This window comes from Cyanistes caeruleus, chromosome 22 (genome assembly GCF_971803275.1).
Source record: "Cyanistes caeruleus chromosome 22, bCyaCae1.hap1.1, whole genome shotgun sequence".
Taxonomy (NCBI): Eukaryota; Metazoa; Chordata; class Aves; order Passeriformes; family Paridae; genus Cyanistes; species Cyanistes caeruleus.
Window position 1 is genome coordinate 541,437 of NC_141722.1, and position 21,160 is coordinate 562,596.

Genomic DNA, 21,160 nt, shown 5'->3' on the forward strand with positions numbered 1-21,160 from the left:
GCTCGCTCTAGAAGTTAAGCACTGGTTTCCTTGCTGGAGGAATCAGCCCCAAAAATCCCTCAAAAGGGCAATTTTGGAGCCTGCCCCAGCATCCTAATGCCACCTCTGCCGTGATTGGGCACAGTTTCAAAATAAACCCGAAATTCTGTCTTCATTGGTCCCTCTGGGAGACCCCCCCCCAATATAAATAGACAATAAAATACTTGAAAACGTTATAACAATTTTTTTAAAATTTTTTATTTACTTAATTTTATTTGACTTAATTTTTATTTGCTTAATTTTCTTGGCATGAGCTGCCCAAAGAAGAGTGGACATTTGGCTGCAATTAATACCCCCCACCACCTCCGCACTCCCAGGAATAGCTGGTAATTGCTGGCTCTAAATGACAAAGCAATTAAGCCTCTTCCTAAATGTGCAGAAGTAGGTGTTTATCTAAATCTGGGCTGTCAGGCTTTGTTTCTGTGTCAGGGCCCAGAACCTCAACTGCTGCTTTCTCAAAGTGCATTTGATTCTTTACAGGCAGAGAAAAAAAAAAATATATATTTTTTAAAATTAGTTTCAGGAAAGGAGTCTTAAAATATATATCATGTTGTGGATGGGTGAAGTGGAAATTGCCCTAGAAATTCTGTTTTATTACTATGATAACTATTTTGATCATTTCAAACGACTTTATTGTAGTTAAAGAGGTTGTTATTACTTCAGTGCTTTAAAGGTTTCTTGCAGTGACATCAGAATCTTTGCCAGAGAATATGAGGATTTGTGGCAGCTGATTCCAGACCCTCCGGTGAATTTACCTTTTCCTCAGGTGGGGGAGAAAGATACGGGTGTGTGTTAAAAATGGTATTTTTGAGTCACCCCTGGACAGCTGCAGTCTGTGGGAGCCAGTGTCTGGTGTGAGAATTTCATGTCTTGCCCTCCTTTTTTAGGAATAGTGGGAAAAACTTGAGCTGTGTGGACAGCACTGCTCTCTTCAGTGTTGTGGGAGACTTTGGGCTATTCCTTAAGTCCGTGGGAGCTGCTAAAAATTGCTGTTTTCCCAAAGGTCAGGTGCTGTTGGATTGGGTTTGACTTTGGTGTTGTGCGTGTGCGTATTAACAAAATGGTCACTTCTAATTGCGTTTTTAAGGCTTTGATTTCCTTCCAAGTATTTTGCTTAATCATCTTGAGTAGGCTGAGGGAAGGAAAGACTTAGCTGAGGTCAGGGAAGTTGAAGCTGCCCGTGTTAGTGCTGAGAAGCCAGGCTTAGTTGGAGGATTCCTGGAGGCAGGAGGAAGCGTGCCTCGTGTTTCTTCCTGCTGCACAATGGGACAGCAAGGGGAAAGCAGCCCTGAGAAAGCCAAGGAAAACAGGGAAAGGTTTGGTGCCGTGGCTCGTGGTGGCTGCCTCCCTCTGCACGAGTGGTCCGGATTCCCCTTTCTTTGGGAGACTCACACAGCTCGGATGTGAATCGTGGCTAAAATAGATCAGAGGGATCATAGTCTGGCAGTGGTGCTGATCTGCAGCAATTCACGAGAGCTCAGATGGAGACACAGGCACCAGAGGTGGGGGAGAGGATCCCCGTCATAATGACCTCTGGAATAAAGGGCAGTTTAATAATTTATCATGAATATTCATGTGGAGGGATGAGCAGCAGAAGATGAAGGTTGTATTGAACACTTCTTGTAAAAGTACCAGTCATTACAGTGATCAAAGGAAAAATCCAGCCACTGCCAGGGCTCAGCCAGTGTTCCCATATGTGTTCCCATTAAAGCCTAGACACCACGTCCCTCTGGACTTGTGAATACAGTGATTTGTTGGGTTTTTTTCCCAGAGGGGATGTTCCTGGCTCTGCCAGAGGCGTGGATGCAGAAGGATGCTTCCCTGTACAACCTGAGGGCTGTGAGAAAAGTCTCCTTGAGGTGTATCAATGTGACTTTACAAGCTATCTCAGGTGGAACACATTGTACTTCAGTAAGGTCTCAGGGATGGGAATTAATAGTAAATAAGCCCTATTGGAAGAAAAACAAAAAATAGTATCCTCCATCCCCTAATCTTTGCCCATTGAATTAAGCGTGTAGCTGATGCGCTTAGCTTTGCCCTTACGGTCCGGTCACCGAGCGCAGTCCGGCCGCGACGTCGCGAAACCACTAATGATGGCATCAAGGGTTTAAGTGCAAAAGCTCCTTAGCAAGAGATTAGGGGTGCCACTCCAGATCCTTGTGGTCAGCTCCTAATGCCGCTCGGGGAGGAGAAAGCAGTGTGGCTCTTGAGTGGAAAATCACAGGCTTGGGAGGGAGGTGATGGCTTCGATGTGTTCTGTAAGGAGGAAGAATTTATATGTGTTGGGACGTGCTCCAAGTTTTTTTAAATCTTGAAGGGAAGCTGAGTTTCCAAAAAGAGGAGCGAGAAGACTTGCACTGTGTAGATGCCACGTGAATAAAGTCTTTGCATGATTATTCATTAAGTGCCTAATATGAGAACAAAAATAGCTTTGGCATTAAGAAACAGGACTTGTCTGTGATCCCTCCTCGCAAGAGGCCCGTAACAAAGGTAGGAGACCTGTTCCTTTGTTTCCTGGTTGTTGTAGCCATGAGTGCACTCTGCTCTCTGGAGAAGTGAGACGTGGAACCTTTTAATTCCTTCTTGTTTGGGCTTCAGTGCTCAGTTGCTTTATTTAGGTCAAAGTGATGGTTTTGGCTAGAAGACACTTGGAAATCCAGGATGGCAAGAAAAGAACCTCTTGGAGAATCCTTTCTATGAGAGGGAAGTGGTTTTCAGGGCTGTATCCTCATTTCTTCCATGGTTGTGGGATGTTCTCTGCAGATATCCAGAAACCATTGGTTTTATATCTGGGCAAAAACATGAGAACCTTATCAAACAGTTTAAAAATCAAAAATAATTAAGACACACCTCCAGCAGATCCTGGCTCTAAGGGCATTCACGTATTTATTATCTTCAATGTGTTTGAGAGCAGAGAGCTTTTCTGGTGTGATAATGTGTGGAAGAAAGGCACTGTTCTCCTGAAAATGGATTCCCAAGAATGCCTGGCCCCAGGTCCCTGTGGACAAACGGTGCTGGGCTGGGTGAGATGCAGAGTGTCCTACTTACCGTGGCTGCTACAGGTCTGACCTCTTTGGATCATCTGACACCTCCTTGGGTAAGAGGTTGCTGCAAGATCTCAAACCCTCAAATTATGTAAGATTTACACTCTTGCTTTGAAGTTGGTCCCTCCCTTCTGTGTTTGTTTACTGGCTGGTGTGTCCTGTTGGATTGTGAAGGATGAACAGTCACAGAAAGGAAGCTGTCGGGTCAGTACAGATTTGCTGTTCCTCTTCATTTTCTGAACGCGCGCGGAGCCGTGCTTCTCCCTGTTCCCGAGTCCAGGAACGCGCCAAGGACGTCCTGCGCCGGTTGGGGCTGCGCTGGGTGAAATTTTCAGTTTGTTTGTTTGTTTTTGAGATGGAGAGAGGGAGGAAAGGCTCACTGCGTTGCTAGAGGAGAAACAGAGATGGTATCTTACAGCTGTCTCGGGACTTGATGTTGGGTTTGCTCTTTAATATGCAGTTTCCCTCAAACTCGGAGAAATCACGTGGAAAGAAGGAAGGTGCTTAATTAATCCTGTACGTGTGGCTGCCATGGTTTGGGGGTTTGAAAGCACTGGCTCCTGTAAGGGAAGAGCAGAGGCTTTGCCTGTGGGAATTCCTCTGAGGACTTTTCTTCCGTCCCGTGTCTCCACTGTGCCAGAGGAATTGCCTCGCGCTGCTCCTCCTCTCCCGGCCGGAGCGTGGGGTGGAGGCCAGGGCTGTGTGAGCTGTTTTCTTCTGGACTTCCCCCTCCTTTTGCCTTTTTCTCACAATTGAAATTCTCACCCGAGCTTTGTGATCCCTGCTTGGTGCAATGGAACTGGCCCAGGCTTTTGGGAAAGAGAAGCCCTGGGTTTCTGATTTGTGCAGATGTAATCGCTAAATCCTAACAAATTCCATGGAATTAAGTTACAGCAAGGTGCTTTTTCAGAAGTTACTCTTCAGTGGTAAACACTGTCATATGATACAGGTTTTGCTGGGCTGGTTTTGGGGTTGTTTTTATTTTAAATTTAGTTTCTAAACCTGGCATTACTCTCCACAGTTGCTCAACAAACTAAAATCACATTCTCTCCCCCAGCCTACTGCAGATCGTGCTGTGGCACTTCACCTATTTCATGCAGACATTTTCTTTTTGGTTTTATTTTCATTACTTCAGTGTTTTCTACCCATGTGAAAGCTCACAAAAAGTTCTACTTTTAGTTGTATTTTTATTTGCATGTGGGCAGCAAAATGAAGTAATTCCCAAATATAGTCCTAGCCAAGAGATCCATCTGTTCCCTGCATTTTAAAATGGCAAATTAATCCTTAGCATAGAATTCATCAAATGTCTTCTCTCTATAATTTATGCTGCCTGAGATCACAGAAATGACTTTTTTTTTCCCCCCCAGGCCTTCCATTTTAAGTAGTCCTTTACTCCAGAACAGCAGCTCCCATTCTGGTTTTACAGAGCTCTCCTGTGATTCTTCCAGTCACTGTTGTCGCTCTAAAAGGGGACATTAAAAAAAAAAAAAAAAAACCCTCCAAAATTATTCTTCCCTTCATCTCTTTGGTGTTTCTTTGAAAGGCTGTAGAAGATTCTATTAGAATCTTAGATCAGAAGGAGTATTTTATGATTCTGAGATGTAAAGGAATATAAATTCTCTTTGAAAAACACCCTTGATAAATGGATTTATTTCAGATGGAGAGCTAGGGTCGCTCTGTCCATTTTCATTTGGGTTTCTCTCTTTGGACAATAGTGACCATTTTTAGAAGTACTAAACTTCCACGGTGTTATCTGCCACAAAAGGAATTTCTATATTAAGCTTTGCATGTTCCCAAATTTACTTAAGCAGCATTGTAGCTCAGCTGTGTATCTTGGCACGCCTTCCATTGCAGCTCCCATCCCAGGAACAATTCTGTTTATAGGAGAGGATGCACCATTTCAAAACTGCTCCAAATCAGGAATTTCAACAAATGGTGTTTTGTGTATTGCTAAAAAAACCCCGTGCCTTGGGCTGGGAGAAGGCAGTGCATGCAAATAGTGCCTGGCTTGGTTTTTTTTTGAGGCAAAATGGGATGCTTTTCTAAAACACGAAGACACAATTCATTCTATGGGGCTGTTTGCCATGATCTTCTGGCAGCTTTATGTTAAAAAGTGACTGCAGTAACCTGGAGGTGAATCAGTGCTAGGGCTTTTTTTGTTCCAGCATATGTCTGAAAAAGGCTTTTCTTCTGAAAGATGCCCAATGCTCAACACTTACTCAATGCCAGATTGTTTTAAAATTGTATTTAGAAGTGTTTATTCCCAGGAGTTCATTTGTCAGGGCTCTTTAGGCAAAGTAGGTTACTTTTTGCTCCTTGAGTAAATGTGTAGTAGCCTACTTGGATGCAGTGGTGGTTGCATTTTCAATGGCATTTCTCTCTCCTGGCTCATGGGCAGCACTTGGAGTGGAGTTTGGTGTTCTTTCCTGGGATGCCGAGTGGGTCCTTTCATGAAAGCAGTGCTGTTGTTGAGGAAACTGCCTTTAAACGTTGGGCTTGATGATCACGGAGCTCTCTTCCAGCTTAAATGATTCTGTGTTGCTTCCTTGGTATTTTGAAAGGACTTGGCCACCCGTGAGCCAGAAGATGAAATTCCTCAGCCTGTTTCCTCTGTGATTCAGGGAATGACCTTGGGCAAAGCTCTTGGCCTCTTCTTGCCTTCCTCTCCTACCTGCAGTGGATGTTAAGACAGCCTCCCATGAATCTGGTACGGCTTTTGTCCAAAGATTTCCTGCGCTCTGAGGTGTCAGTTACAAAATACCAATGTAGATCAGCAGCAGATAGGTGGCAAAAGCTCTTCCCCTTAGCACAATTACGCTGCTTTTGGCCAACTTTTGTCTCATCTGTGCCTGGAGCAGCAGCTCTTCCTCAGGCACATCCTGGCAGTGCTTGGAATGATTTGGAGCAGGGCTGGAGGAGGTGGGAGTTGTGGGTGGCTGCAGCAGGACTTCTCAGGAGGGATCTTGACCCAGGGCTCCCCTCTGTGAGGGTGATGTTAAACAGAGGCTCATCCTGCTCACCCGCTCTCACACCCACCCTCTTGCTTCCCTCTTTGCATCGGTGGAAGTTTAATTGTGGGAAAGCACAGCTGAGGAGCTGCTTTGTACTTCACCCTCAAGGTCTTGATGACTTTTATCTTTCCCGAGCTCCCTCACCGTGGCCATTTGCTGAGAAAGCATTTCCTCCAGCTTCCCAGGGTTTCTTTTGGAGCATGAGCAATCCGCCTGTTCCCAGGGAGCATCCCTGGTTCAAAGAGGGCAGGCAGGTAACTCCAGCTGCTCCCAAATTCAGCACCAAACCCATCCACATCTGAGCCAGCAGGGAGAGCACAGGCATTGAGCAGCTTCTTCCCAGCAGTGGGGAGCTGCTGGCAGCGCTGGCAGCTCTTTGCTCCAGAGATAGGCGGGTGTGTTTGTAACCAACACGGTTTTTCTCCACCCCTGGATAGTGTTTTTAATTCTTGGGTGCAGGAAGTTCAAGCCCAAGGACAGGGGGATGTAGGGAAAGGAGTGAGGTGGCAACACTGACACACTGTGGTTGGGCACAGTGTCCTCAGCCAGATGGGGATTAATATAAACATAGGTATTTTTAGCAGTCCTAATGGGTTATTTAGTTGCAGGGAAAAATTAAAAGGAGCTCAAGGCTGTCTGGAAACTCTGGGGGCTGCAGGGGAAGGTGGTTCTGGGGCTGGAAGCAGTCTGTCCTTCTGAGCAACATCTCCATCTTCTTTATTCATTTCAGACTTTCATCAGAGATCAGGTGTCAGACAGCAGGATAAAATAACTGATGTAAATATATTTATATATATTTATACATGGCCTGTCACAGAAATGCAAATGGAATGTTAATAAGCCACTCGACTGGGGATAAATCTATGGTAAATAGTAACTGGAGGCTGTGTCTTCAAAAACTGGCTGGTCAGAGACAGAAATGCATACTGCAACATGTGTGTGTTAGTTGGCCACCCAAAGGACATTGAGTTGCCACAGTCATGTTGCCTTCCCATGGCCTTTAAACATTTATATCATTTCTTTGGATTTAGGATTCCAGCCCAGCAGGAGATCATTGAAGTCTTCTCTGTGGCTCTGGTTAAGCAGAAGAAGTTAAGGGAAGGAGGATGTCCTCGTTTCATTAGTCTGCAGCATTTAATGATCTCTCTTGAGAGCTGTAAATGCTGTTTTTATCTGTTGCGTGCATTTTGTGGCTGTTTTTGTTTCTGTGCAGCAGGTCTGGCCTTTCCCCCCTCTCAGTGGACTGTTTTATCATAACTGAGTGCTGTTAAATACTGCAGAGTGTGACAGGCACAAAGCAAAGTTCCATGGCTGGTGAGTTCTCAGGGCCTGAAGGGGTGCCAGGAATGTCACAGAGCCGCATCCCTTGCTCCGGAGGGGCCGGGGCTGGGCTGATGGGCACAGGGTGATTGCACCCAGGGAATGTTCAGGTGCCTTTCCCTTCCTCTCACATCCCTGTTTCCAGTGGGAAGCCTCGTGTGCAGATGGAGGAGCGGGGTTCAGAGTCTTTGTGGTTTCCCTGTGTGGGCTGAGCCTCTTCAGAGGCTCCTGCAGTTGGCACAACGGGGCGACGGCTCGCTACCTCTTGATCTCTTTCATCCAAACCAACCTCAGAGGTCGGGCTGGGTTTTCTCCACGTCTTCAGGTTGAACAACTCCTTTGAGCAAGGGAAAACCCCCTGGTGTTTATTTCCGCAGGTGTGTGAAGTGGTTTTTTTCCCATACAAGCAGCCTAGTGTGGGCCGTGCCATGTGTACAGAACAACTGCCTGCTTGGGTATGTAGGTCAGTGCTGGAATCAGCTCTGATAAGGAGTTTCTCACAGTGTGCCCAGACCTCTGGAATTCTCAGTGTGGTTATTCCTGCTCGTGGCAGGGTGTTGGAATGAGATGATCTCTGGGGTCTCTTCCAGTCCCCTTCTGGGATCCTGTGCTTGAGTGTGGCTGAGCAGCCACCTGGATTGTTGGATTAATGGGTGGTGTCAGGAGTTTTGTGGGAATGGGCTACTCCTGCTCTTAGGAGGAACATGTGATTTGATGTGTGTAGAGAACAGGGGAAATTCTGGTTAAATACCTTCTTAGGTTCATGTAATATTTATCACTAGGTGAGAAATACCAGTCTGTAATAGCCCTGTGCTGTTGCTCCAATTTATGATTTCCATCCAGAAGTCCAAGTGTTTCACAGGTAAAGATCCTTTAGTCCATTGCTAGAATGGAATACAGTGCATTTTTTAAACTTTTATTTTCAGCAGTTGCCATCAAATTTTTCTGGGTATTGGCTGGCAGTAATCAGGTCTTTTAAATTCTTTTTATTCCCAAACAACACATAGGTACATTCAGGAAACTTGGAACAATTTTCTGGTGCTCTTTTCCCAGGCTGAGGAAATCTAACCAGCAGTTTTTTTCCAAAGCTTGTGAAATATCCCCAGTTTGTGTCTTGTGGATAGAGCTGATTGTACAGCAGTGTCACTGCTGGTGTTCTGTGCATAGAGATGATCTACAGTGACCAGATTGGATCTGGAAAGGGAGGGACAGGGGTAAAACAGAGAGGTTCCTGTTGCTCCCATTCAGAGATGACTGTGTGTTAACTCTGGATTTCCTGACCCAGCTTGGGTATCTGCTGCTGACATCAGCTGTGAGAATAACCCTCTGTCAGCGGGGATGGAGCCTGGCCTCACCAGATCTTTCTAGGAGATAATCTTCACTCACAGATTATTCTGACAGGGTGTTGAGTCGAGCTGAGCCAGGCAGAGTTCCTGATTTCAAGTTCATTTTGGCAGGGAAAAAGTGATCATTCTGCATATTTCCTGTAAAAAACAACCAAACCTGGATTCTTCGTCAGGCCTGGTGAAACAGTATTTGAAGGCAGCTATAAAAAAATTTAAAGTATTCATTTTTACATTTTTACATTTTTACAGCTGAAATGTGGCATGAAAAGTGCAAAGGTTTTAAACTGGTTTTAGGTGGCTCTGTTTCTAACTTGTCCCGACAACAGAGGTTAGAATTACGGAATGACAGAATCCTGGAATGGTTTGTGTTGGAAGGGGCCTTGAAGCTCATCTCATTCCAGCCGTGCCGTGGGCAGGGACCTTCCACTACCTTGGGCACTGCCAGGGCCTGGGCAGTCCCAGCTCTTCTGGGCAACAACAGCTTGGGTTTGTTTTGTTTTATAAAGCCAGCACGGGCAGCTCAGCCCTCAGAGCTTCCCTCTGCTTCATCCTCCACCGTGGGCGCCGTGTTCCCAGCTTTGCCTCCTGCTCTCGGGGAGTCCCCAGCCCGCACTCACTCAGCCCTGACTCACTCATCTCAAAGAAATCAAGCGGCAGAAATGACAATTGTGAATTTAGAATTGCAGGAGGGTGGAGGGCAGCTTGTGAGATCCCTTGATTCAGTGGCACTGCTGCTTCCCGTTCCTTCCACAGGCTTGGAGCCTCTCTTTTATCTCCTTTTAGTGGCAACAAAGGACAGCTGGCTTTGTGTTCTCTGCTCAGGGCTTTCATTTCTCACACGTAAACCCAGCGTAACTTCATTGCCACTACACCTGCAAACTGTAATTGCCTGAAAATGAGAAATTTCTCTGGAAAAGATCGTGGTTTGTGGGATACCAGGATTTGAAATGTCATCTTTGTGTTTAGAACTGAGGAAAGGAAAATTCTGTGTGCTAAATGAGCTGCAAGGTAGTGAGAATAGGAATGGGGCCTCATCATCCTTGTGGGTCCCTTCTGACACAGAGGATTCCACAAAACCAGATGTGTTTGGGTCTGAACCCCAGTGCTGGATTCTTACATGTTGAGTCTCTGGGAATCAGCCCATGGGGATAAAATTTAGATTGAATTACGAATAAATTTAATCTTGATTAATGGAAAATGGATACACAGATAAATATGAATGGATTTTATCATGACTGTTGAAAAATGGATACATAAACAGTGTGACTAAGAACACACATCCTTAAATGCTCATAGGTAACTGTGGAATGCAGATAAGTGTTTTAAAAGGCCTTGTAAACTACAAAATTAGTAGTTTAGTAAACTGTAGTAAAGTGCATGTGTAAGAGAAAGGTTTTGTGTCCACCCCTTGTTTAATTAAGAACAATCCCTCTTATTACTCCATTTTTCCATCTGATTTTTGCTGACAGTAAAATGCAAAAATGATTTTTCTTCAATGCTGCGATGCCGTAGTGTGAAACTGATTTTAGACGTATCCAGGCTGCACAAAAGAGCATCTAAAATCCTGGTTAAATACTCAGAGTGTTCCCCAGAGATGGCAGCTCCCGGGAGGATCAGGATGTTGGAGGAGCTGTTCCCAGCTCCCTCCCGGCGCGGTGTGTGTGTTGTGACAGCTCAGGAGGTTGGTTCCTCAGCGTGCTGGCATTCTGCTCCTCTGCCTTTACAGGGATGTGGAAGAGCAGGTTTTCCTGCGTTGGGAAGAGGTTTAGTGCCAGAGCACGCTCTGCGTCTGAAAAAAATCACCCCGGCTTTAACGCTGGGAGAGGAAACCCAAAATGAAGTTATAAAGCTGTTTTTGTGCCATTTTTCACCTGCCCCAAAACCTGTTGATACTTGGAATACTTGTAAGGAGGAGGTGATCCTCCTTGTTGTTTTATCCTATTACATTCCCGTGTTAAAATTCCCAAGCTCATTCTAAAAGCTTTACGAAGCCACTTTCTGCAGAAGAATTTTTAATAACTTTCTTTTCTGCGTTGGCAACAGGTGGTTGTTTTCAAAATTACTCACAGGGAAAAGCAAAGCCATATTCTCATTTTAATATTCTGGGAACTTTTCCTTGAGCAGCTTTCAGGCTTCAGATCTGTATATTTTTAAAGAGTTGTATTTTGCTGCTCAAGACTCCACATAATTCCGTCAGATGCTTTATTTTGATTGTACTGTGAGCTATAACTGGGTGGCACAGCAGCTATAATTAACTCTTCCATCATTCTCCCATTCACAGAACATCAAACCTTTGACTTAATTTTGAATTATTATATCCATGTTTCTTCAGTTGGAAAAGCGATGGGGATTTCCCAAAAGAAAGGGGGGATTGTTCTTGCAATCATTTTTTTTCTTGCCTAAAAACAGTCAGGAAATAATGACTTTTTTTTTCTTCTGGAATGTCTTAAAGTCTTGCTTTGCAAAGGGACACATACCCCTAAAGCTCCCCCAGGGAAGTGGAAGTTTCCAGCGTGATTCTTTCTTCCCAAAGTTGCAGAGAATTCTTTGTAGAATTTATCATCCTGTTGCCCTGCTGTATCATCACTTGGATACCTAACAGAGTTATTATAACAGAGATAATACTTCTTCTCTAGTGGAATGCTGTGATTTTAACAGTATGTTCCATATTTTTAACATCCTCATAAAGAAAAAAATCCCAAATTGTGAAAGTAGCTTGTCTCCATTCTGGAGCACTGCTCACATCAATTCAGCGCTGCCTCTTGCTCAAGAGATCGATCTTGGAATCTGGAATTCCAAAGGCTTTGGGAACACAGGCTGAACATCAAGATGTGAGAAGGGAAATGTGCCCAGGGCAGAGGGTTCTGCAGCTCTCAGGTCCTGTATCAGCCTTCCCCAGGGGCTGCTGAATCACACAGAGCTGGTGCCAGCTTGGGAATTATTTTCAGTTTCTCCCCACACCCTTCTCTGCCCTGTACTTGTGTGTTTAAAGAAGTTTCTCTATTCTTTGCCAGTTTATTTCCCAGTAACAGTGATGTTACTCCTGGAGAACACCGAGGACCTGTTTGTGTGGGGCTGGGTTTGTTCTTTTCCCAAAATGCTGTAGAGAAGTTGGATGATTTAATGGAAAGGCAGAGGGAGTGGGATAAAGACGAGGAGGAAATGCTTTACTCTTCATTTTCAGTGATTAAATAGCTCATTAACAGAGAGGGCACAAAAGGAGGGTGCACAGGTGAGACAGAAGTAATGGCAGTTTACCAATTTAGTAGAAAAATGAAGCTGTGAAGGGACATCTTGGTGGTGGGAGATAATGATGGTGGGAAAGGAGGGACTGACTGTAGCTGGGAAGGGAAATGTTATTTATTATCCATGGAGTGAGAGGTTGGGTGGTGCAGGGCAGGAGGAAGGGCTCAGTTTTTCACTCTGTTCCTGGCATGGCTTTATTTTCACTCCTCTCCCAAAGTGATGCTGAACTTCCTCCTGCGGGGCCAGAGCAGGAGGAGGAGAATGTGTGGGAAAGGCACCAACGTGTGATGGGAGGATTGTAATGAGAGGGTGAGACCAGCAGCAGTTTTTCCCATGTTTATTATTACTTCTGCAGTTTTGACCCTTTTTGTTGTGTTTTATTTTGGCTTGGCCTGTTTTTACATCCTTCTGGATTGTTTATAAGTATTTTGGGACAGAGATTGTCTTCGCTTCTGTGCTTCCAAATATAATGGGGAGAGAGCCCAAGGGCTTTTGGGAATGTGCCATGGTGCTTGTTACACCAAGATGTTCAGAAAGAAAACCAGGGTTTTTTTAACATTTGAAGAAAAACACCCACAAAAAAGCAGTAGAAGAGCTCACAAAATCATATCTTGGAAGTTATTAGAAGCCTGAAATAGTTTCTGTGAGAAAAGAAATGAAAAAGTTATGTGGCTTAATGGCAAGAAGGTCTGTAAGAAGGGTATGAAATATTTAAGATAAGAAAAAGATAAACTTGTGTATTGTGGACGTGGAGAGGAGTATAAAAATTCAATCAAGCAGCAAATTTCAGACTGACAGGGTTATTTTAGTCTGTGGCACATCTGCCCCCCCTCCAGCCTCCGAGTTAAAATTCCAGCAGAATTTTTTCGAAGGCTGCTTGTGTAATGGAGAATGAGAGTCTCTGGGGTTATGTCAGACAAAAGTATTTTTAGTGCTGCTCTGAGCCCTCGTGCCTGGGGGAAGAAATGAGCCACTGAAGCAGGATGACGTGTCCCCACTGGGCAAGCTTTAATAACATTATATACTCTGTATTTCTGCCTCTCCTCGAAGCATCAAATGATCCCAGCTCCCTGGATTAGATTGACTCCCTCTGTGATCTAATATGCAAATCCTCTTCCGCTGTAATTATTGTTTATAAAAGGCGTTCTCGGGTCTGAATTCTCTTCGTATCCTGAAGTTGGGGGTTGAGGCTGAGCCTGGAAATAATGTTTACTGGTTCATAGAGAATCCTGGGATGGTTGGAGCTGGAAGGGATTTTAAAGATCATCTTGTTCCACCCTGGGCTGGGACAGGGACATGGACATCCCCCTCTATCCAGGTTATTCCCACACTTAACCAAAATACTTGCCATGATTTTCATTTGTGATTTCTTTGGAGTGCAGATCTTTTCAGGGAAGATGCCTGAGAGCACAATAATATTTCTTTCCTGTACATAAGAGTGCTGGGAGGGATTTTGAGGCATTGTCAGACCTGGGCATCCTCCCTGTGTTTCTCCACTCTTCCTGCACAGCTCCTGAGCTGGTCCAACATGGCATTGCACTTAATTAAATCTCCACCATTGTCAGGGTGGGAAACAGGATCTTGCTGACATTTTACCCATATTGAGAGGCTTCCCTGCCTCTGGGAATATCCCTAGGAGGACTCTGAAATTCCTGTGAATAGTGGGGTGGCAGCACAGAAACAGAATCGGGCACAAAAGGGAGGATGGCCAGTAGACGAGCAGAAACTCTGGGATTTTGCTTTTTTGATGAGAATTTCCTGGTGACTTTGCTCCATGCACTGAGCTGTCCTTGCCCCCGTGCCGTTCTCAGCAGTGACTCCAGCAGCAGCTCGAGTGACGAGTCCCCGGCGCGCTCGGTGCAGTCCACGGCTGTTCCCGCGCCCGCGTCCCAGCTGCTCCCGTCGCTGGAGAAGGATGAGCCCCGCAAGAGCTTTGGGATCAAGGTGCAAAATCTTCCAGTGCGCTCAACAGGTAAATTCACTCAGGAAAGGGGGAAAAAATGGATGGGGCAGGTGGAATAACCTGTGCTGAGTCTTTGACACACGGCAGTCACGTGTTGCGATTCTCTCCCTGCTTCTGCCTCAGTTCTTGCGTGACAGTGGGAAAATGGCTTAATTAGTGACCATCTGTGAGAAACCCTGCTGCTCCCAGCTCCAAGTATTGGGCGTTTCCAGCTCCTGGAGCTGGTGCTTCCAGCAGCAGTATGGGCTTTCCCAGGGAAAAAGTGACACATCTCCATTTTTAACTTAAAACTTTGATTGTTTTGTCTCACCCTGCTTCAATTCCTTTTTTAATCCAAAAAGTTTGAGAGTTTTCTGTTGCAGTTTGAGTGCTTTAAAACACTCCTGAGCATATTTGTAAAGGCAATGCATATTGCATGGAAAATAACCCAGGAAACCACGTGCTGAGGAGAGCCCATGATTGCTCCCTGTTCCCTGCACTGAGCACAGGAGAGATCCCACAGGAAAAACCAGCATGGGATCAGTTGTGAAACAGTTTTAACAGAATTCATGGATGCAGAAGCACTGGCTGAGCTAAAACAGTGTCTGTTCATCTTGTGAGCAGAGTACCTCATGTGTTGGTATCTTCCTATAGATTTAATGCCTGCCATATTCCTTGAAAGTTCACGATGCTGAGGTCAGTGTCCCATGAATCCCAGACAGATTTTGTGGGCCTGAGTCAGATTCCACAAAATCTGCTGAATCTGCCTGGTTATATTCCTGAATTGACTGAACTGAACACTGAGTGACTCCAGCCTCTGTTCCAGACACCTCATCCCAGCTGTGTGCAGTATTCTGCTGGGATCTTTAATCAAGTATCCCTGGTATTTCTTCTTCATCTGGGACTGGGTGTCTCTTAGAGGCAAAAACCAACCCCTGCCAGCTTTAGCCATGTAAAACCTCCTGTGTGTAGTTTCTTGGGTTTAAAAGAGAAAGATCAGCCAGAAACTTTGCACATTGGCAAAATCAACATTCCAAATTAAAAAGAGCACTCATGTGAGCACTGAGTTTAATGGGATGAAGTCACATTCCAAAAAGACAGTCAAGAGTTTTTCATGTCTTTTACAGTGCTACTGAGTTGGTAGAAGTTACATTTCTGCAGTATTAATGTTCATCTGTTGGTTTAGATACAAGCCTTAAAGATGGACTTTTCCACGAATTCAAGAAGTACGGGAAGGTGACGTCGGTGCAGATCCACGGCGCGTCCGAGGAGCGCTACGGCCTCGTGTTCTTCCGGCAGCAGGAGGACCAGGAGAAAGCACTAAATGCCTCCAAAGGAAAGCTTTTCTTTGGCATGCAGATTGAAGTCACAGCCTGGATAGGACCAGGTAAGGTCCATGCCCTTCTCCCGTGGGACTGCTCTGGGCGTGCTCAGGAGCTGTTGTGAAGAGGCAGAATAGAAGTAGGAAACATTAAATAAACTGGGAATAATGCCACAATGAACTCCAGAGCAAAAAGAGTGGATCTCTTGGATCAAACAGCGAGTGCATTCCAGTGTTAGGGCTCAGAGGAGGAAAGCTGCCATCCTCCCAAGCCGTGGTATCTGCTGGAAGGAGCGATCTCATCCGCCACGTCTCAATGGAGCAGCTGCCAGTGGGTGTTGTGAGCACAGCACTGTGTCCTCCCAGCCTCGTTTTGTCTCCTCTTAATTAAAACAGCCAAGGAGTGCTGCCTTCTGAGGCTGTGGCACAGCCCACGTGACCGACCAGTGAGAGCTGCAGCCCCGAGCACGTGGTGAAGTTCTCAGACTGCACTTCAATGACTTCTTTAAAAATTGATTCCTGAAAACAAACTCCTGCCACGTGCTCTTCCCCGAACACAGGGAAACCTTACTGGAATTCATGCACTCCAGCACTGATACTTGATAAGAGCAAATTTCCAGAGAAGCAGTTGAAAGATGCAGCTCCCTTTCACCTGAGGATGCTCAGATTCCTCCTTGGAATATAAACATTCCCAATCCCACATAAATAACAAGTCACGGGGTGCAGTACTGGGTGTTTTTCTCAGAGACAGTGGTTACTGTGTTCAGATCAAGGAGACCTGAATAAACCAACACGAACCAATTCTCCAGTCATAACAAATTTCCTGCTCTCTTTTATCCTAGAAACAGAAAGTGAGAATGAGTTTCGTCCTTTGGATGAAAGGATAGATGAGTTTCACCCAAAGGCAACGAGGACCCTGTTCATTGGCAACCTGGAGAAAACAACCACCTACCACGACCTTCGCAACATCTTCCAGCGCTTCGGGGGAATTGTGGTATGTGAATTGTGTCCTGTGGGGCGGCTCTGCCCCCCTTCCTCTACAGACCCTTGAAATAGCAGCTCTGAGTGCTGCTAAATCTGTCAACGACAGATAATTCAGTCTTTCTGTAATAATCTGAGTCATTCATCTTGCTGGAATGTACCTGAAAGCTTTTCTTTGTATTCAGAGTTCAGCATATGAACGTTGAGGGCTAATTTAGGAGGAAAAACAGTCCTAGGAGTGTTTACAACAAATGTCTCTCCTGCTGTTTGCTCCTGGTAATCCTCTCCTGGTAGCTCCAAAGCTGACTGGGTATTTGTGATGTGAATGTGCCAGGTGATGTTCTCATGTTGACTCGTACAGCTGTGGCAATCTGAGTTTTCTGTTGACTCCTGGAATGAGGGGCTTGCTTGGTGTGTGTGGGAGCAGCCCTGTGCCCAGGCAGGGGGATTGGAGCAGATGATGGCACATGAGGGATTTGGGTTTTCAGCTGAGGAGGAGTATCCAGATGAGGTAAAGCAGCCCCCTCTGCTCATGACTGTCCATCAGTTCACATCAGTGTTATATTTAAGGGAAATTTTCCATGGGAGTTGCACAACTGTCCAATTTAATTAATTTTCACAAGGGCATGGAGTGACAGGACAAGCCTTAAGCTGAAGGAGGGCAGAGTTAGATGGGATATTGTGAAGGAATTCTTCCCTGTGAGGGTGGGCAGGCCCTGGCACAGGGTGCCCAGAGAAACTGTGGCTCCCCCATCCCTGGAGGTGCCCAAGGCCAGGCTGGACGGGGCTTGGAGCAGCCTGGGACAGTGGAAGGTGTTCCTGCCATGGCAGGGGTAGAACTGGATGAGCTGTATGTAAGGACCCTTCCCACCCAAACCATTGTGGGATTCATTCTGTGATTCCTGTTGAATCTGGACTTGAGGTGGTTGATGTTCTCCCTGTCAGCTGTGGGTGCCTGTGAATGTGCTGTGCCTCCTTTACTCTGCCCTGACATGTTTCTGTCACTGTGAGGAGTCAGTCACATCTACCCCATCCCTGCTGCCCCCCAAAAGAAGAGGAGGTTGTTTCCATCTACAGCGTGGTCAGATATAAAATCCTGGTTTTATGATGTCTGGCAGCCCTGGTGTATCCAGACTGTGCTGGATCCTTGGCATCAATACTGATTTATGAGTTCCTGCCATGCCTGTGGCTTGAGCCCTTTTCCAGTGTTAGAGCAGCAGAGCTCTCCTGATAGAGATGCTTATCAGTGGTAGTGTAAATTGGCTTTTGTGTGCCGTGGTGCTCCCTGTCAGCATTATTAATGGCTCAGAACTGGGAGCTGCCTCGCTGTTTCCAGGAAAACCTGCAAGCTCAGGTGCAGAAGGGACCAGCTTTATAACCTTTCTGAGGGGTAATGAGCACAATAATGATATTTCATTTGCCTGTCACAAGGAATTGCTTGCCCAGGGTGAGTGGTCAGGTATAATTTGCTGTGGTTGCAGTTGTGCTACTTCAGACACTTGGAAGTGTAGTTTTCTATTAATATTCCACTTAAATCATTTGGCCAGGGCTGTAGGAGTCTAATGGTTGTGTAAATCTCCCTGTTTACTTGTGCTTTCCCAGATAAAGAGCTCTTGGGTGAGACCAGATCAAACTGCTGCCTTGTCCCTAAATTTATTAACCATGAAATTAGCCTGTCCTGGGTGTTGGAACATTTGTGCTCAGATCCACGTGTGGCTCACAAAGCAGCTCCTGCTATTCCAACAAATAAAGCCAAACCCTCCACCTCATATTTTCAACTTGGAATGAATCATAATATCATTAGTTTGTTCAGAGGCTTTGGGTACATTTCCAGTGCTAGTGCTGAGCTTATTTGTTAACCAAATGTCAGCTCCTGGCTTGCTGGGCTTTTTAAAATCAATTAAAATCAGCCTTTATTTGGCTTTCTGAGCCTCTGGCTGTTCTTGTGAATGGGCCAGTGGTGGCTTGGTTTTAAAGAGCAACAGCAACCGAAGCTGAGGATCTTTTTTGCCTTTGCCATGAGTCAGACTGGTTCAAGACATGAGTCCAGCATCACTTTGTATTTCTAGGAACAGGATGATGGATCATGATTATTTGGAAAAGAAGCCCGGCTTGGCTCAGAGATGAGGATTGGAGCAGGTTGTTTTCTTTCTTGAGCCTTTGTGAGCGAAAATTAATCTGTATGTCCTTGATCCTGAATTGTCTCTTCTTGATACAGTATTAATAGCCTAAAGCTGCTGTTTGTTGATCAGGTCAGGCTTAGTTCTGCGGGCTTGGATTTTAAATCTGTGGGATAAAGAGCTTTCCCTGCTCAGTAAGGATTTGGTTTTGAGATGCAGCAGAACAGCAAAGTTTTAACTGTCTACTATTGTTTAAATCCTCTCCCTGAAGAAGCAAATATTAATTAAAGAGCTTGCTGTGCCACGTGTCCCTGAAAAAAACCAAGTGCTGTTGGATGGGGCTGGGTGCTGACTGTGGTTGCTGTGTTTTGTGCTCGTCCCCAGGACATCGACATTAAGAAGGTGAACGGTGTCCCTCAGTACGCGTTCCTGCAGTACTGCGACATCGCCAGCGTCTGCAAAGCCATTAAGAAGATGGATGGGGAATATCTTGGGAATAACCGGCTCAAGGTAAAGAAATCCTGCCCTGGACTGTATCCTTCTTGTGTCTTCCACTGCTGCACATTGATGTTTCACAGCAGGGCAGTCCGTGGAAGTAAGAGTGGTTTTTAATGTGAGATGGTGTCAGAGCGTGCTGGGATTAATCAGCGTTTTTGTTGTGTCTGTGCACACACAATCCTGGCGTTGAGCACTGGAGGCTGACACTGCCTGGCCTGGGAGCTGTGCTGGGAATCCATCCCGCTCCCCATGGCAAACGGGGTGTGTCAGGCCCCAGAACTGTCAGCCTGTCACTTCTCAGACATCCAAACCGTAGCAGAACACAGTGTTGTCAAACACTCTGTTTGTTTAAACAAGCAGAATTATTTTCATTAATTGCTTTTTGATTTTTTGTCTTGCACCTGCACCAGATGCTAATTTTAGAAAACCCATACAAACAGCAGCTTTCTCCAAATAAACCTTTCATTAGGCAGGCTCTGTTGAGTGAGTTTAACCCTTGTGCACTGTACTGATGGAAGTTTTGCCCTTTTGTGTCCAGCTGGGTTTTGGGAAGAGCATGCCTACAAACTGCGTGTGGTTAGATGGGCTTTCCACAAACGTTACGGATCAGTATCTGACCCGACATTTCTGCCGATACGGGCCCGTGGTGAAGGTAGGTGGGAGGCTTTGGTGTCTGCTTCTGAGTCCTTACTGTCTTCCTTTCTTCCCATCCTGTCCTTTCAACCCCACTGTCCAGGGCTTTATAGCTCAGGTAGAAAAAATCCTCTCTGGGGTGGAATTGGGCTGACAGGGCTCTGTCAACAAATCCAGCAACCAAAAAGAAGGGTTTTGAGCGAGCCGAGATACTGAGTGTTGGAAACCATTTGTTGCTCTTGTGCAGTACAGTCTCTCCCCAGCAAAACTTCCTAAACGTTAGTTGGAAGAACAGCAGTCTAATTATGTAATTACTCGTACTTGCTGATTACGTAATTAGACACAACTATGGTTTTTTTCAGCAGACCGAGAAAAAAAGACTTTTTAACAGCAGTCAGGACAATCACAGTGCCAAAAGTTACATGGAAGAAGAGAGAAAGTCAACAATGGTGCAACACACCCGTGCCATGCAGCAGGAGCCTCTCCCATGCAAGTGATTTAACTTCAGTGTGGGAGGTGTCCTGTGTATTTTTATTGGACATGGATGTGCTTAAAATTAAGCAACGTGTGTAAATCTGCAGGATCAGGGTCTGGCCTCCCCAGAGGACTTTTGTGGGTTTGTGTTGCAGCTTTGACATTCTTTATTGTAGCTGTTGTTGCTTGAATGATAGATTTATGCTGCTAAAGGAAGGCAATATTTGGAAATTGGGCATTTAACAAGTGGTGAGTGGTACTGCAGACTGATAACAAAAGCTGGTTCCACTTTGGGATAAATGTTCCCTTTACCTTTTTTCCCCCCTAAAACACATTGGAAATTTTAAAAAACCCCAAAAAGACTTAACAGTGCTACAAAACTCAGTCAACAAAGAAAAAATGTTCAAAGTAAAACACAGAAAAACAAAATAAAGGCATAATATACCTCAAGCCACAATATCCACAATTCAAAGCAGTCCCGTGCCCTTTTATTGTCTCTTCATTCCAATATGCCTCATCAGAAAAGCCTGGAAATTCACCTTGCTAAAAATGATTTCCTTCCTGGTACCTTCATGACTTAGGATTTTGTTGGGACTGACATTAAGTCCTGTGGATGAGGCTCTTATTTGGTTTTTGTTTTGTTTTTTTGTTTTTTACAGGTGGTGTTTGACCGCTTAAAAGGCATGGCCCTGGTTCTCTACAATGAGATTGAATATGCACAAGCAGCTGTAAAAGAGACCAAGGGGAGGAAAATCGGTGGGAATAAAATTAAGGTGTGCAGAATGACCTCCAAACCAAAGCAAAACAGGCAAAAAAAAAAAAAAGAGGAACAAATTGTGTTTAGGCCTTCCCCCTTAAATGCTGGCAGTGCAGACTGCCAGGCTCGAGGAATACTCGGTGGGACACACATGTCCCACGTGCCAAAGGCTTAAATTCCATTTTTATACTCGGCTTATCAAGATGTCAGGGAATCCTGAACTGATACTTATAAAGCCTTTTCCAGTATTCTGCCGTTTGTTTCGCTGAACTTGTCTCTCTGAGCTCCTGAGTGTTGGTGTCCGTGTCCCTGCCTCGTTTACCCCAATCCAAGGCAAGCTTTTGTCTGTTTTTGTGTGAAAAAAGGGAAATCTGAAGGTGTGGCTTCCTCCAGGAAAAAGCATGGCTACATCCAGCTGCCCCATGATG

At 45.3% G+C, this 21,160-nt stretch overlaps 1 protein-coding gene across 12 annotated transcripts in view; it reads left to right on the forward strand.

The window, feature by feature from the left end:
- SPEN (spen family transcriptional repressor) overlaps window positions 1-21,160 on the forward strand; it is a 62,245-nt gene that overhangs the window by 25,712 nt on the left and 15,373 nt on the right. For 6 of the 12 annotated variants that reach the window (XM_023940333.2, XM_023940332.2, XM_086860733.1 and 3 more), the window contains 6 exons: window positions 13,818-13,978; window positions 15,135-15,335; window positions 16,112-16,263; window positions 18,755-18,880; window positions 19,407-19,520; window positions 20,635-20,748. In XM_023940333.2, the coding sequence (XP_023796101.1) occupies window positions 13,818-13,978; window positions 15,135-15,335; window positions 16,112-16,263; window positions 18,755-18,880; window positions 19,407-19,520; window positions 20,635-20,748 (868 nt within the window). The remainder of the gene's footprint in view (window positions 1-13,817; window positions 13,979-15,134; window positions 15,336-16,111; window positions 16,264-18,754; window positions 18,881-19,406; window positions 19,521-20,634; window positions 20,749-21,160) is intronic. The other 6 variants (XM_023940334.2, XM_023940335.2, XM_086860735.1 and 3 more) reach the window with 3 other exon arrangements.